A 14,513-nucleotide genomic window follows, 5' to 3' on the forward strand; every position below is an offset into this window, starting at 1 on the left:
ATGTGTTCCTTTAATGATCTTGAAGCAACTCTTAGTGGGTCACAACTATATACAATGACTGACATGCTGGTAACATTTGGTGAGTTAACTTTTTCCATGAAGAAACAGCTAGTCTGCTCTAGTCAACTACATCTCTGATCTGTTCGGGCTGGTCCAAGATTGGCAAATGACAACTTTTGGTAGCCATGTGTTGGTTAAAACTTCAACTTCCTTCTTAAGTTTGTTGAAGCTGTTCTTCCAAGCCATATTCTGGTAACGCTCAATGGCTCTGAACTTTTCTGCATGATTTTACTGAATGGAAGATTGGAAACACATTGATACATTTGAACAATTTAAAATGCATTTATACATATCACCTGAACTGCACAGCCACACAAATTAAACCTTAGTGTATAAAATCCAGGTCATGTAGTGTTTCATTGCTACACAATTGCAGTGTACATATGAATTGTGATAATTCTCACTCCCACATCCTTTTGTTATAACTATATATATTTAGGCTGTAACTGACCAGAAACCTAATATAAGGTAGTGGCCTAACATATGATATTAGTACTAGTAATAGCATGGGTAGCAGTGAAATTTGGAATAAATACCATGAGTGTTGTATTGGAAATGGGGATAAATTTCACGAGGCGAAGCTGAGTGAAATTTACAATTTCCAATACAACAAGAGTGGTATTTATCCCAAATTTCACTGCTATACCCATGCTATATTCCCAGTTAATACCATACTTGCTGCATATACATAAATTCTAGCCAATGAAATTGCAATTACAACTTTTTCACTGTTACCAGTGAAATACGGGATAAATTTCACTGCTACTATTGAGACTTTTGTATGGGCAGTGAAATAGGTATGGTATTATGGTAGCTAATGTCAGCAAGTTCATCCACCTAGTTCAATTCACATTATACTGGCTCATATTATAGTTTCAGTCTTTTGTAGCAAAATTAAAGTTGCTTTATTGTGATCAGTAGCTAGCTATCCTTTTACATAATATACTCCAAATTACAACAACTTTCAGGTCATCGGAAGGGAATATTTCCAAAGGATTTTTGGAAAGTATGGCTCTTCCAATGCCTTTCCAATGACATGAAAGCACCTAAAAGTTGATCATTTTTTGTAGTGTTAATGCATTTCCATCACACAAATATTATGTGTCTATCATAATATGATAGATAGCATTGCAGTTATTTTTAATGTGCTGGGAGCCTAGCCAAGTTAAAGAAATAATATGCTTCAGACACATGTGCTAAATGCAGTGTTGCATGCTGGGCAACTCCAGGAGTTTGGTGATTGGCATGGTTTCCAAACTACCACACTTAAACCTAGAGGATCTGGGGGCATGTACCCCCCAGGAAATTTTTGAAAATTAAGCTATTTAGTTTGAAATTGAATCTGGCTAACATTTTAAAACATGTCAGGAATAATAGGCAGCTTGTGCTTACTGCTTTTGATGGAGGAGCAGGCCAAAGAGTAAAGGGATGAAGCGGTTTAAAGCATTGATCATTAGGCTTGAGTCAAAATGCTTAAAATTTTGCCCAAAATGTTTTCAGGGCTGCGGGTTCCCATTGTGCTTGCATTATACATCTAAGTTAGTAACAGTTCTTGACATTTTAATCAGTGAATGCTCTATTAGAGTAATTCACTAAAAAGTGACTGTCGTGTACAATGTTATAGCATAGATAATATAGTTTACAGTCTCCGCTGACTGCTCTATTGGGGAGTATCAAAATAATGGAATTAAGCTTCATAGACATAGTTTGAAATACCCATCTAGCATTGTGCTGGCATAGCACTCCAGCCTATTATTATGCTGCCATATTTGACGCAGGCCTAAGCATCGTACAACGGACACAGCTAGTGGATGCCATTTGCCATTCCGGGAAAGTTAGCTTTCTGGGAATGCCCCAGCATTAGGGCGGCCGCACCAGACCATGGTAAGTATGAATACTGCGATGTTTTACGGAGTTTTACCAAGAGAGAGAACCATCACTAATAATTGATGAGAAAACATGCATGATTACAAACAAATTATATATTATGTGTTATGTGTCCTCGGACAACATGCGACCACATGTCTGACCAACAGTGGACAGCAGTGGGCATGGCAAGGAAAAAAAAAAAAATTGTATTTAAGTACAAAACTAAAGTTACAGCTTAAATTATATACAGATTAAAAACAGTCCGGGTTGATTGTCCATTCTTTAGAGTTCCTACCATAAAATATTCTCTGTGAAGCAGAAATTGAGGCACTGGCCATCTTGAACAAAAGATTTCTAGCACTTCCCTTGGAAAATAGGGATACTTGCTGGGTAAAATTTATCACATCCTTAATTGCAGCAATAGAACTAGGTTGAAAATGGCCCAAAACACTGACTTCCACAGTTCTGTAGCAGTGAGGAATCTTCAAACGATCCAATTCAGCCAAAAGCTGTACATACTCAGGTTTATAAAGTTTGCGGTTGTGTGCAGACTCCAAATGATGTATTGAGTCCAATGGACATGTAAGCTCTATAGCTAATGCCCATCGATGCAGAGTGTCTGTTATAGATGACAACATCGGGTCTGTAAGGAGTGACTAAGACATTGGAGGGGATGGTTTCAGGAGGAGAGTCATTAAAACGATGTCCCTGCAGGTCCGCATAGACACTGACCATCTGGCAATCAGAAAAGAGAGTAATTAACTGAGAAATTAAAGTGAACAGTACTTGATTATGTCTATAGGTGTACCTTTGTTGGGATAGTGCTATTGGGCAACCACCTAAAATATGAGCGGTAGTTGGCCGGTTAGAGTCACAAAGGGTACACTTGGCACCACACTGTATGTGCCAGCGACGCAGGTTAACAGCAGTAGGCAGAGTGTCCGAGGATGCTCTCAACAAGAAAGAAAGTTGCCCAGGGTGAAATCCAGTCATTAACTTATTCCATGTTCTGCAGCTAGTTTCTAACCTAGCAGAATCCAAAAATTTGCATTGCACAGTGAGTTGATTGAGATGGGCTTCACTGTCAGAAGTAATTTTACTAGTCAAATCATCCTTAGCTCTCTTGTAAAGAGACCGTGCTGATGGCATATCGGACAATTGGCTTTGGGCAGCCGACAATATGGAATAATCTAATATTATGAGAATTGCCACGCCCCATTCAAAAACCATCTTTATTTTTCTCTCTAAACACCTACTGCCAGTTGCAACATACACATAACATGAACAATGCAATGCATGATGATGAAACCAGCTAGCTAGGGTTATAACCGCCTCCGGTCATGTGCTTTTCTTGTGACCTCGCTTGTGACGGTATCACGTGGATGCCGAAGCGCTGCTTAAATAGTTTGTTAATTCTGAAATCCAGTTGTTTAATACTTCGAAGAATTACCTGAGCTTTGCAGCATTTCCACGGCAAAAGGTAGGCAGTTCCTTGCCTATATAGTCTATCGTTACAATTTGCATTTCTTAAAGGATGATGCTGTCCCTGGTGATAGTTGCGGTGGTCGTACTGCTAGAATCTGGATGTGCTCAAGACTGTCTTACTGGTATCAAAGATGGCCCGTCACTCCCAACATTTCCTGACCAATTCTCAGCTGAAATTGAAGCCAACATCATACACCTCAATCTCACCCTGCACGTGACCGAGTATTATGACAACATTAATCAACGTGGTCGTTTTGAGAGCTATTCAGCTTTTGGGAGCAATGTGACATTTGTTAACTATGATACAATGGAGGTGTCCCACATTACAACAGGAGCTGATGGTCAGAAAAGTTGTATGGCTGCTCCACTTGCTGCTAATTCATCTCGATTTGCACGTTTCCTTTTTGGTGCACAATTTGACAATGGTACGGCTCACATTGTACCAACCACACAATTTCTGATGTTTGGAGCAGAGTTCAATGAGACATATATCGGGATTGAAACTGTACGTGGTGTTCCTTGTCATAGGTGGCAGTCATGTAACGTTACCACAGGATCACAGAGGAATTACACAATTGACTACTACTTTACCCAAACCAATTGGAACTATAATCCTGTGATGATCCCATTTCAGGTGGTGATCAATGGTACTCGTCCTGATAGGAATGTTACCGATGGTTCGGTCCATCAAGTGTATAATGTGTACTCGTTTGTTAACTTCCAACCTGGTCCTGCTGATGATGAATTGTTTCGTGTACCCCCAGGCCTGCCATGTCTTGGAAGACAAACAGGCAAGCCACTACCACCATTACCACAAGACTACTACACTCTATTGTATGAGTATGTTAATACAGAAAATAAATATGTTGTGTACTTCCGAGTAAGTTATTATTTTGTTACAGTAACTCTGTGATGCACACGTGTTTGAACTCACACATAATTGATCAAGTTCTTTTACAATTAGCAGGATACAGTGTAAGGTACTTTTTAATTACTAAACAGGACTTATCAAGTTAACTACACAACACACTGTATAGCCAACTAATACCTGGATTGCCATAACCAACAAAATATCTTTTGCAATGAGTAAAGCTCTTCAGAAACTCAACAGAGTAGTCATAGTATGTCCACAAATTGTGTATAACAAAATCAAATTTTAACATGCATGTGTATATTCTATTGTATAGCTAATATTGAATGTTTGTTTGTTTCTATGTCTGTCCATACCTGCACTTGTATTGCAAAGAAGCCTTAATGTAAAAGCAGCTTGTATGAGTACTGTGTAGGTCCTGTGTTGAACGTATATACAGGTAGGTAAGATTCATTCTGAAGCATATACTTCATGTCAGTTTGAGATACGGGTGATGGTGGGTTCTGAATATGGTGCGACAAGCTTTTCCAATAGGCTGTACCGGCGTTGTCAAAAGACAAAAGCGTGCTCATAGAATATTGGATGGAAAGACGGACTCAAAAGCTTTCTGAAGAGAATTTCTGTAAGAATATTCCACCAAAGACAAACTATAAATCAGTTGAGAAGATATTTCTAAGCATTCTTTGTGTTTATTTTGAGTTATGTTGTGCTTCTTAAGCAACAAAAAGCTGGAAGTCACGATTAAATTGTTCTTTCGTGGTGAATCCTGTTTTCTTTTTCATTTAATTATCAGTGGTGATAAGTAACAAGATTCCGCACATAAACTCTAAGGTATGTAAAGCTCATTAGAATAGGCCACACTATTGGAGTTCTCCATAAGGCCACCAATTGTAGATTCCTTGTTTCCTGTCACCCACCCGCCTGGTAATTTTAGAGCCACATGCAAATTTTTTTATTGCATTTGATAATCACGTGATCTAATTATTTTTTTGTTTGTAAGTACTAGTGTGAGCACATGACGTACTATTGGAAAGACAGTGAGTTTCTGGTGTTATTTAGTTCCAAAAGGCATGGATATAACTACGTAGGATGAATCCATTCTAACCTTGGGCCTGATTAAATATAAGCAGCAAGTAGCCATTGGTGAACGAGATACTTTGGGAGTCCCACTCATCTAACAATCTGTTATTAAGGCATGTGGAACATATGGAAAATTCGTACTGTTGCAGTTGATAGTGTTATGACCACATCCTGCCAGCAAACTCTATAGCTAAAAGCCTTCAAGATTTGGTGGCTGCATGCTCAGAGAAAATGAGGAGTCTGCAACATTTTTCAAATCTAACCTTCTATGAGATTTGAATCTTAATTAATCCCAGTGAAATCACAACAAATCTTACATCTCTGCTAAATCTGAGAGAAAAGGCAATTAGGAGTTAATGGTCTCTATCCTTGATATTTAACAATATAATAATAATAACCTCCCACCCACATGGTATTTTTTGCCTGACCAGGATGAGAAACTAGCAATTCACAATTGTTGGCCTAATTATGAACACCTTACGAACATGCGGAATGCTATTACATAATTTTAATGTTCGATAATAAGTATCATTCAATAATTTGGTCACTTATGCCATTAGTATTGTATTACTGAAAGTATATTCATTTTAGATGTCTCATATTATTACAGGTGCACTATGCGTACAGTCTTCAGTTGTACAGGTTTGACTTTGATACAAGTTTCTTCAACTCATCTGCCCGAATTGAAGACTTTAATGAGGGCGTGCAGTACAACATAAACTATCGTTATGGGTCTTGTACTGTACAACCTATCAATGCCACTGATAGTACAGCTGTTGCAACTGATTCTGATGGAACATTTCACTTGGAAGGAATAAAAGAACACTTTCTTCGTCAAGATCAGTACGTTTACACTTACGAAGGAATTAGCCAAGTTCGTGATGTCGATACTGAGTCATGGATATCTTCACGTACCAATGAAGTATTAAATCAGAGAACTAATTTCAGTGGTTTTATTCAAGTTTTTTACACGTCCAACTGGAGTATTGTCAATGGCTTTAACAGCACCTTCAATATGTCTGTCCCATGGAGGGTAATTTTGGATGGTAATTTCACTTATCGGTTTGACAATGGCACTGTATCACAATTTTATCAACGAAATGAGTACAACATGTTAGAATTTCAGACATCAGAGCCGGACTATGATCCATTTGATGCATCAGTTTGTTTTGGTGTTGACCAGTACACTTTATTGAGGTTGACTCTTCCCCTTCCTGATGGTACACCATATACCTCTCTTGATCACAGCCTGCTGAGGACCAGAATTAGACTGGCACTATCACAAGCTGTTAATGTACCAGCTACAAGATTTGCAGGGATCATTGTAAGTGTTTATTAACTTTACAGTTGATTGTAGTTTGCAATATTTCAAAATTATAATGCATTTTTAGTAGAAGGGTTTGATGGGAAAATTAGCATTTTCCGGTATATACTAATAGTACAATTTTGTGGTACTCACTTTTTTAAAAGTATGTATGCATGGACAACTTTTTGTGGTTTTATTAATTATTAGCCACAATGACCTTTTGGTTTCAGTTACGTAAACATAAATAACCTAGTCAAACTTAATATGTGGAGATTAATTTGTGGTGTATAGACTAACAATCTCTAACATATCGGAGCGCAGTATACAACACATATGAGAGGCTTTGCTTGTTAAATGGTATCAATTATATGTGTGGGTGGCCAACAAATGGTTTTACTCTTCAAATAGAGGTAAGACATCTTGTGTCATATGAATCATCCGATATGTGAAAAAGGGATGCACCTTCTAATTTTCAAATCAGCCAAGAAATGTTGCACCCTTTTAACTATGAGTGACTTTTCGTTAATATTTATCCTGTCACTAGTTTAAAATCTTCTTTTTTTTCAAAATACAATATATATATATATTTTAACTATTGATGGTAGAGACCAATTTTCCACTTGTTTTATAAGTGGTTTATGCTGTAGTTATGACAAAAACAATTACACTTGAAAAGTGCACACTTAGTACATCACTTTATTTGTTCCCTTGGCTGCACAACATACTACCGTGTGTCTGCATGTATTTTTTATATTTTATTGTGTAGATGGTTGATCGTGGTAACAACAGCTTGGCTGTGTTTTTACGTGTGTTAGACACTCCTCCTTACTCTGTGAATACCAACACTATACAGAGTAGCCAGATAGTATCCATGTTAATGAACAAGGTGAATTCAGGACAAGTTAGTATCACACTTGGTGGAGTCACCATCTCACCATCAATAAGGCCAGCACCTAGTAGTTGTAATAGTTGTGAAGAGGAAAGTGAAGGACTAGGAGCTGGAGCAGTAGCTGGTCTCTCTATTGGGATGGTGATTATTGGGATTATTATTGGTATACTGTCTACACTACTGACCATCTGGTTGATACGTAGAGGAAAATCAGCATCTTATCAGACGTCACCTTATAGCAAGCAAACTGATGATGCTGTCAACTAAATATCATGATGATGTAACTGTATACCTCTTTCTGTAGGGAATTTGTATTGTAATTTTTGGTAGGTTTATCACTATCCGTCAATCTTAATACATACATTTCTTTTAATTTGAGTTGGATAATATATACCAGTTAATGTGGATGTATAGGTCTACTGAACAGCATGTAATCATGCATAAAGTATTAAACTGGTGTCTACATTGTAAACTATTGTATGCTGCCTTCGTCATATGGCCACACATATATCAATGGAACCAAGAATAAATACATTATTTACTCTTTTGACAGAACCAATCTACAGTACCAAGCAGTGCAGTAGCTATACTGCAGACTGAAATTGTATTAGTATTATTAATTATAGGTTAAAGGTACAGCCTGTGAAACTTGATCACACACATACACTGAGAAAATACAAATAACATGACAAAAAAAAATGGCTACGTGTATTGAAGTATAGCTACAAAAACAAATCAGGTATAGAATACTAATTTACGGAGACGCATGCTCAAGTTTAATGACATAAAAAGTGAGCCACGCCCCCATAGCAATTTATATTTGTGACCGGATCTTGGAAAACCTACTTTTTGGGAAAACTCAAATGAAAATTTCAACTCTTTTTTAAATTAAATTTTTTGCACATTTGGATAAAGCAACTATTAAACCTTCTTGCTATGAAGTTTCACACCCATAGCTTCTTTTTCCTAGGAGATATGGATGATTATATCAGACCATGTAGTAATTTCACATGCGTGGGACAACAAGTAACTTACAAATTGGGTAATTTGTTCAGGTGCTGGAATGGCTAAAACTTAGTCTTGGACAATGATACATGGCATTTAATTGCAGAAAAGTACCAAGAATACTTCATTATAGAGGTGTACCGATAATCGGATCGGCTACAATATCGGCCACCGATATGGAATTTTTTACCAATATCGGTATCGGTACAGAACAGCAGGAGGACCGATATCGCTACCGATATTTATACAGCAGCAATAGTTTGTACATAAACGGATTATGCATTGGTTTTCTACGTTATTCATGTGGCTCATTGTTCACTCTGCAACAAGCGCTACGCTACGAGAAGCCATATAAATACACACGATTCTAGTGTTTGTTGCTGCAAAGCCTATCACAGTCTTTACAAATGAAGCAGTTATAGAGTACCTTTGTAATAAAAGAAGGGTCGGAGTAACCAAGGAAACTTGCTGTACAAGCCATTAGAATTTGCAGTAATGCAGAAATATCCGTTTTAGGCTTCATGGGAGTGTACATAAAAACGTTTGTGGGTGCCTAATTGTCTGGATTGCACAAAAGAAACCCAAGCAGTGCACCACCACCGGCAGATATGAATACATGCACATGTTGTTGTAGGGTAGGTAAATGTACACTTAAAATATTAATGCAAATATCGGATCGACTATCGGTTATCGGCTTCTTTGGTTGCATCAATATCGGATATCGGTACATGCCAAAAATTCATATCGGTACACCTCTACTTCATTATACTATCAGAAATGTCTTTTAAAGTATTTTAGATGGTAAGAATGGAATTATTAGTAAACAAAGTGATTTGTCACCATTTGTCACCCTTAATCACCCACAGAACTCAATACATTAGGCCACACCAAGTCAAACCTTAGTTTCTGGTCACCCGCCCGCATGGTAAACCTGAAACCCTAGTTTATGAGGACTATTATTAATATTACAGGTGCTTAAGTGCTCGTGACCCAGCAAGACACTTATTTTTTACTGCAAAAGATCGATATACTCTAATAGAGCATTCAGGGATTCCAATAGAGCAGTCACACTACTCTTAACTCTAATATTAGGTATATATTAGGTATATATGCCACACTAATAAAATGTTTCTAACTATAGCTAGTTTTGTCCTTGATTATATAGCTGTTCAGATTATAACTGTTACTAATGCTTCTGTAACCAAAGTAATTTCAGTAGCATTAACTACTAGTCCATGCAGATGGGCCATAGCTTTAACTTTATAATTCAAATGTAGTCCTCTAATGATTAGTCTAATTCCTTATCACTGAACACTACAGGGGTATGGAAAGCCGGCAACATTCGGTGAGCTTAAACTTTTCCATAACTAAAATTAGATTGGCAAGTAGAAACCCTTATAGTTTAAACATTCCCAGATGATCACTAAAAAACAGTAGTCTGGAGCACTCAATGACTCAAAACTTTGACAGTTACTTTTCTCAAGGTTACTGAATAGAAGGCTGGAAACACATAGCTAGTGGGCTAAGACTTTACATTTGAATGAAGAATTTCTGATGTGAAAATAGAAGTTAAATTTCATTGTGTATCATGATCATTTGAACAACTTAGCTATAAGTCATAGTAATACTTTCCTGACATAGCTAATGAGACATTTATTTCACTTGGAAAGCATAAGTAGCTACATGAGCACAACATTTCCTATAGTATATTCTAAATAAATAAATAAATATATACTTAAATGCTATACATCAGTGTATAGCTAGCCATGATCCATCAACAACTTTCCTAGTGCATTTTTTGCCGAAGCACAACTACTTATGTTGTTGGTTAAGTATAAAATCAACATGAATTTGCTAAATTGAGCAAATAATAATACCATACAGTATATTGTCACAGTAGAGTCTATAGTCCTGAAGTCCTGATCATCCGCCCGCCCGCATCCATTTGTAGGCTTGGGAGTGACCAGAAACTAAAGTATGACTTGGAGTGGCCTTACCATAAAAGTTAGTTTGTAATGTACAGGACAGAAAATTGGCCATATCTCAGGAATGCTTAAAGATATTAAGCTGAAATTTTAACACAAGATAGATGAGCACCTAGTACCTCATCTAAGCTATAAAACAGAAAATTGACCAATGTGCCAAAAAGGTAGGTTTTCCAAGATCAGGTCACATTTCCCCTTTGTACATCACGTGGGCTCCGATAGAGCTTGGGGCTTTCAGTTTTAGCATTGCAGCTCCTCGTCGTGTAGAGGTACGTATGTTGTCAAAATGTAACTTTACGGGAACTATACACAGTTTGTGATATTTAAGATGGCTCCTAGACCAGAGGGAACGACAAGGTCACTCGTGATAATCGCGGTAGTCGTACTACTAGAATCTGGATGTGCTCAAGACTGTCTTACTGGTATCAAAGATGGCCCGTCACTCCCAACATTTCCTGACCAATTCTCAGCTGAAATTGAAGCCAACATAATACACCTCAATCTCACCCTGCACGTGACCGAGTATTATGACAACATTAATCAACGTGGTCGTTTTGAGAGCTATTCAGCTTTTGGGAGCAATGTGACATTTGTTAACTATGATACGATGGAGGTGTCCCACATTACAACAGGAGCTGATAGTCAGAAAAGTTGTATGGCTGCTCCACTTGCTGCTAATTCATCTCAATTTGCACGTTTCCTATTTGGTGCACAATTTGACAATGGTACGGCTCACATTGTACCAACCACACAATTTCTGATGTTTGGAGCAGAGTTCAATGAGACATATATCGGGATTGAAACTGTACGTGGTGTTCCTTGTCATAGGTGGCAGTCATGTAACGTTACCACAGGATCACAGAGGAATTACACAATTGACTACTACTTTACCCAAACCAATTGGAGCTATAATCCTGTGATGATCCCATTTCAGGTGGTGATCAATGGTACTCGTCCTGAGAGGAATGTTACTGATGGTTCAATCCATGAAGTGTATAATGTGTACTCGTTTGTTAACTTCCGACCTGGTCCTGCTGATGATGAGTTGTTTCGTGTACCCCCAGGCCTGCCATGTCTTGGAAGACAAACAGGCAAGCCACTACCTCCATTACCACAAGACTACTACACTGTATTGTATGAAACTGCCAACCCCATGAGCAATGTGATTGTATACTTTCGAGTAAGCTGTATGCACACACACACAAGCACACACGCACACACACACACACTCACACACTCAAAAATACAGTGCATCACATCCTCAGTTATTTGAACACCTTGTATATTCTGAATGCCAAAAGTTACTGTTGTGAAGTGTTTTGCAACTGAGTGTACTTTAATACTGTAACAGTAATTCTATTAGAATGCAACTCTGTATAATAGATGCTTCAGTTGTAAGAACAAATAATTAACTTATCTAGGAATAAAGATGAGACCCACTGTAGTAAATGTAGACCCATAGTGTAAAACACATGACGAGATAGTGCACCCATAACAGATTGCTCTATAAACATTCATCTGTGGCCAATATCTCAAATTTTTTATCATACAAAGTTTGCAAAGTTATTACTTTACAGTGTCTATCACCTATTCCCTTATACAGCCTGTAGACTAAATATTTCAAGAGGCAATAATTTCGAGGTAAAATATAAATTTCAGGAATTTGCAAACAATCCCATAATGTATGTAATATAATATAGTGGAGGTCTAAACTTTAACGATGAAGTTTTCACTGTTAACTCCCAAAGCCTCAAAACGTGATAATTTTTCCCTCAAAATATTTAAGCTATACAAAATACTGGGAAGCGAGCTTAATTCCTTTACCCTATTGGCCCTATAGGTATTCAGCAAATTGACATAAATTGGGACCAGTTAAGATACAGGCTGGCAGGTGGGTAATACTATTCTGTTCACGTACAGTACTTACTTTGTTGTGAGAAGGGAGTCTTGTTTAATTATTACTTATAATCACCCAGACATACGTAGTTATTGTCAGACATGCCCACAAATGTGGTTATCTTTTTCTTCAAGTCACATAATGTATTTGAAATCTCCTATACTTTATCTAATGGCTGTTTCATCTACATAATCACTCTGTTCTTCGTACAGGAGTACTATGGGTTTAGTCAGCAGTTATACAGGGTGGACTTTGATACCAGCTCCATCAACTCAACTGTATTCATTGAAGACTTTAATGAGGGTGTACAATATATTATAAACTATCGTTATGGAGATTGTGTTATTAGTGCAATTAATAACACTAGATCAGCTGGTGTAATAGACTCTAATGGAACATTTCACTTAGAAGGACTTAAAGAACATTTCTTACGTCGAGATCAATACAATTACACTTATGAAGGATTCAGCCGAGTACGTGATGTTGATGTTGAATCATGGATATCTCTGCGTGACAGTCAACCTTTGAATGGTGGTACATTCAGCAATGGTTCTGTTCAAGTTTTCTATACCTCTGCTAAGTGGAGTATTGGGACTGGTTTAAGCAGCACCTCCAATGAGACTGCCCTTTGGAGAGTTGTGTTAGATGGTACCTTCGGTTATCGGTTTCCCAATGGCTCAATAGGTTCAGTATATCAGAGGTTAGGGTACAACATGTTGGAATACAAGACATCAGAGCCAGATTATGATCCATTTGATGTGTCAGTTTGTTTTGGTGTTGACCAGTACACTTTATTGCGGCTGACTCTTCCCCTTCCTGATGGTACACCATATACCTCTCTTGATCACAGCCTGCTAAGGGCCAGAATCAGACTAGCATTATCACAAGCTGCTAACATACCAGCTACAAGAATCGGAATGATCCATGTAAGTGCTTGATCTAACTATTTACATATTGTAATTAGCTTTTATGTTGTGAAATAAATTTTGTACACAAAAAAATTGCACAACTATTGTTTACTAAAGTTTTTTTTTGCAATTATATAGCTTGTAGCTACTATCCGAAATTTCCAAAGGTTAACATTGTGGCTTAAACTTTAACAGGAGCAGCTTCCTTGGTCCACCTTATCGTTACCATGTCAAGAATTGTAGCATGCACAATAATTAAATTTTCACATGCTGAAATAAACAATAATGTGCATTGCCAATTGCCACAATGCAAAATACTTTAATTTTTAGTATTCCACTACCATAACACCTTGCAACACAATCTGTTTTCTTCTATTATCACAGCCATGGAGTCTAGATCTGTTACATTGCATTACATACAAACAAGCTGAGAAAGGGTACACTTTTGTGTTCATATACCAACCCTGAAGATACATGTATTAATATAATTGTATTCAATACATTGTATACTTGAATTATATTTATGTGTATTGTCATCAGGTATTCGACCGTGGTACCAACAGTTTGGCGGTATATTTGCATGTCTTAGACTCACCTCCTTACTCCATACATCCCAACACTGTATCAAGGGACCAGATAGTATCCATGTTGATGAACAAGGTGAATTCAGGACAAATTAGTATCACACTTGGTGGAGTCGCCATCTCACCATCAATAAGGCCAGCACCTAGTAGTTGTAATAGCTGTGAAGAGGAAAGTGAAGGACTAGGAGCTGGAGCAGTAGCTGGTCTCTCTATTGGGATGGTGATTATTGGGATTATTATTGGTATACTATCTACACTACTGACCATCTGGTTGATACGTAGAGGAAAATCAGCATCTTATCAGACATCACCTTATAGCAAGCAAACAGATGATGCTGTCAACTAATGAGTTTATGTGACACTTATAAATCAATTTTTTTTTTTCAAATTTGTCTATATATCATGTATATAATATAGGGTAATAATATTACTAGTTGCCTGTAGGACAAAAAAAAAAGATGGAAAGGGGTGGAGGGGGGGGGATAAATAATTACGGTAGTTACATGCAAAGTTTGCTTTTGAATAATTCTGGATTGGAGGATGTCACATTTTCAGTTGGCAAACTGTTCCAAAG

General features: G+C 37.5%; 2 protein-coding genes across 2 annotated transcripts; both read left to right on the top strand.

Moving 5' to 3' along the window:
• The first annotated feature begins 3,267 nt into the window (after positions 1-3,267).
• Positions 3,268-8,032, top strand: LOC136257575 (uncharacterized). The gene is made up of 4 exons (XM_066050807.1): positions 3,268-3,409; positions 3,463-4,294; positions 5,976-6,689; positions 7,438-8,032. Exons 2-4 carry the CDS (start codon positions 3,464-3,466, stop codon positions 7,825-7,827), a joined length of 1,935 nt encoding a protein of 644 aa, XP_065906879.1. The 5' UTR covers positions 3,268-3,409; position 3,463; the 3' UTR covers positions 7,828-8,032.
• Positions 8,033-10,725: 2,693 nt separating this feature from the next.
• Positions 10,726-14,382, top strand: LOC136257574 (uncharacterized). The gene is made up of 4 exons (XM_066050805.1): positions 10,726-10,819; positions 10,879-11,730; positions 12,660-13,373; positions 13,896-14,382. The coding sequence occupies exons 2-4, from the start codon at positions 10,879-10,881 to the stop codon at positions 14,283-14,285; spliced, it is 1,956 nt and encodes a 651-aa protein (XP_065906877.1). The 5' UTR covers positions 10,726-10,819; the 3' UTR covers positions 14,286-14,382.
• The last annotated feature ends 131 nt before the right edge of the window (positions 14,383-14,513 follow it).

The sequence above is a fragment of the Dysidea avara genome, chromosome 6, assembly GCF_963678975.1.
Source record: "Dysidea avara chromosome 6, odDysAvar1.4, whole genome shotgun sequence".
Classification (NCBI taxonomy): domain Eukaryota; kingdom Metazoa; phylum Porifera; class Demospongiae; order Dictyoceratida; family Dysideidae; genus Dysidea; species Dysidea avara.

Coding starts and splice junctions, on each gene's coding strand:
- LOC136257575 (XM_066050807.1), top strand. CDS start 3,464: ATGATGCTGTCCCTGGTGATAGTTGCGGTGGTCGTACTGCTAGAATCT. Junction 4,295..5,975: donor AATATGTTGTGTACTTCCGA/GTAAGTTATTAT, acceptor ATATTATTACAG/GTGCACTATGCGTACAGTCT. Junction 6,690..7,437: donor CAAGATTTGCAGGGATCATT/GTAAGTGTTTAT, acceptor TTTATTGTGTAG/ATGGTTGATCGTGGTAACAA.
- LOC136257574 (XM_066050805.1), top strand. CDS start 10,879: ATGGCTCCTAGACCAGAGGGAACGACAAGGTCACTCGTGATAATCGCG. Junction 11,731..12,659: donor ATGTGATTGTATACTTTCGA/GTAAGCTGTATG, acceptor TTCTTCGTACAG/GAGTACTATGGGTTTAGTCA. Junction 13,374..13,895: donor CAAGAATCGGAATGATCCAT/GTAAGTGCTTGA, acceptor TATTGTCATCAG/GTATTCGACCGTGGTACCAA.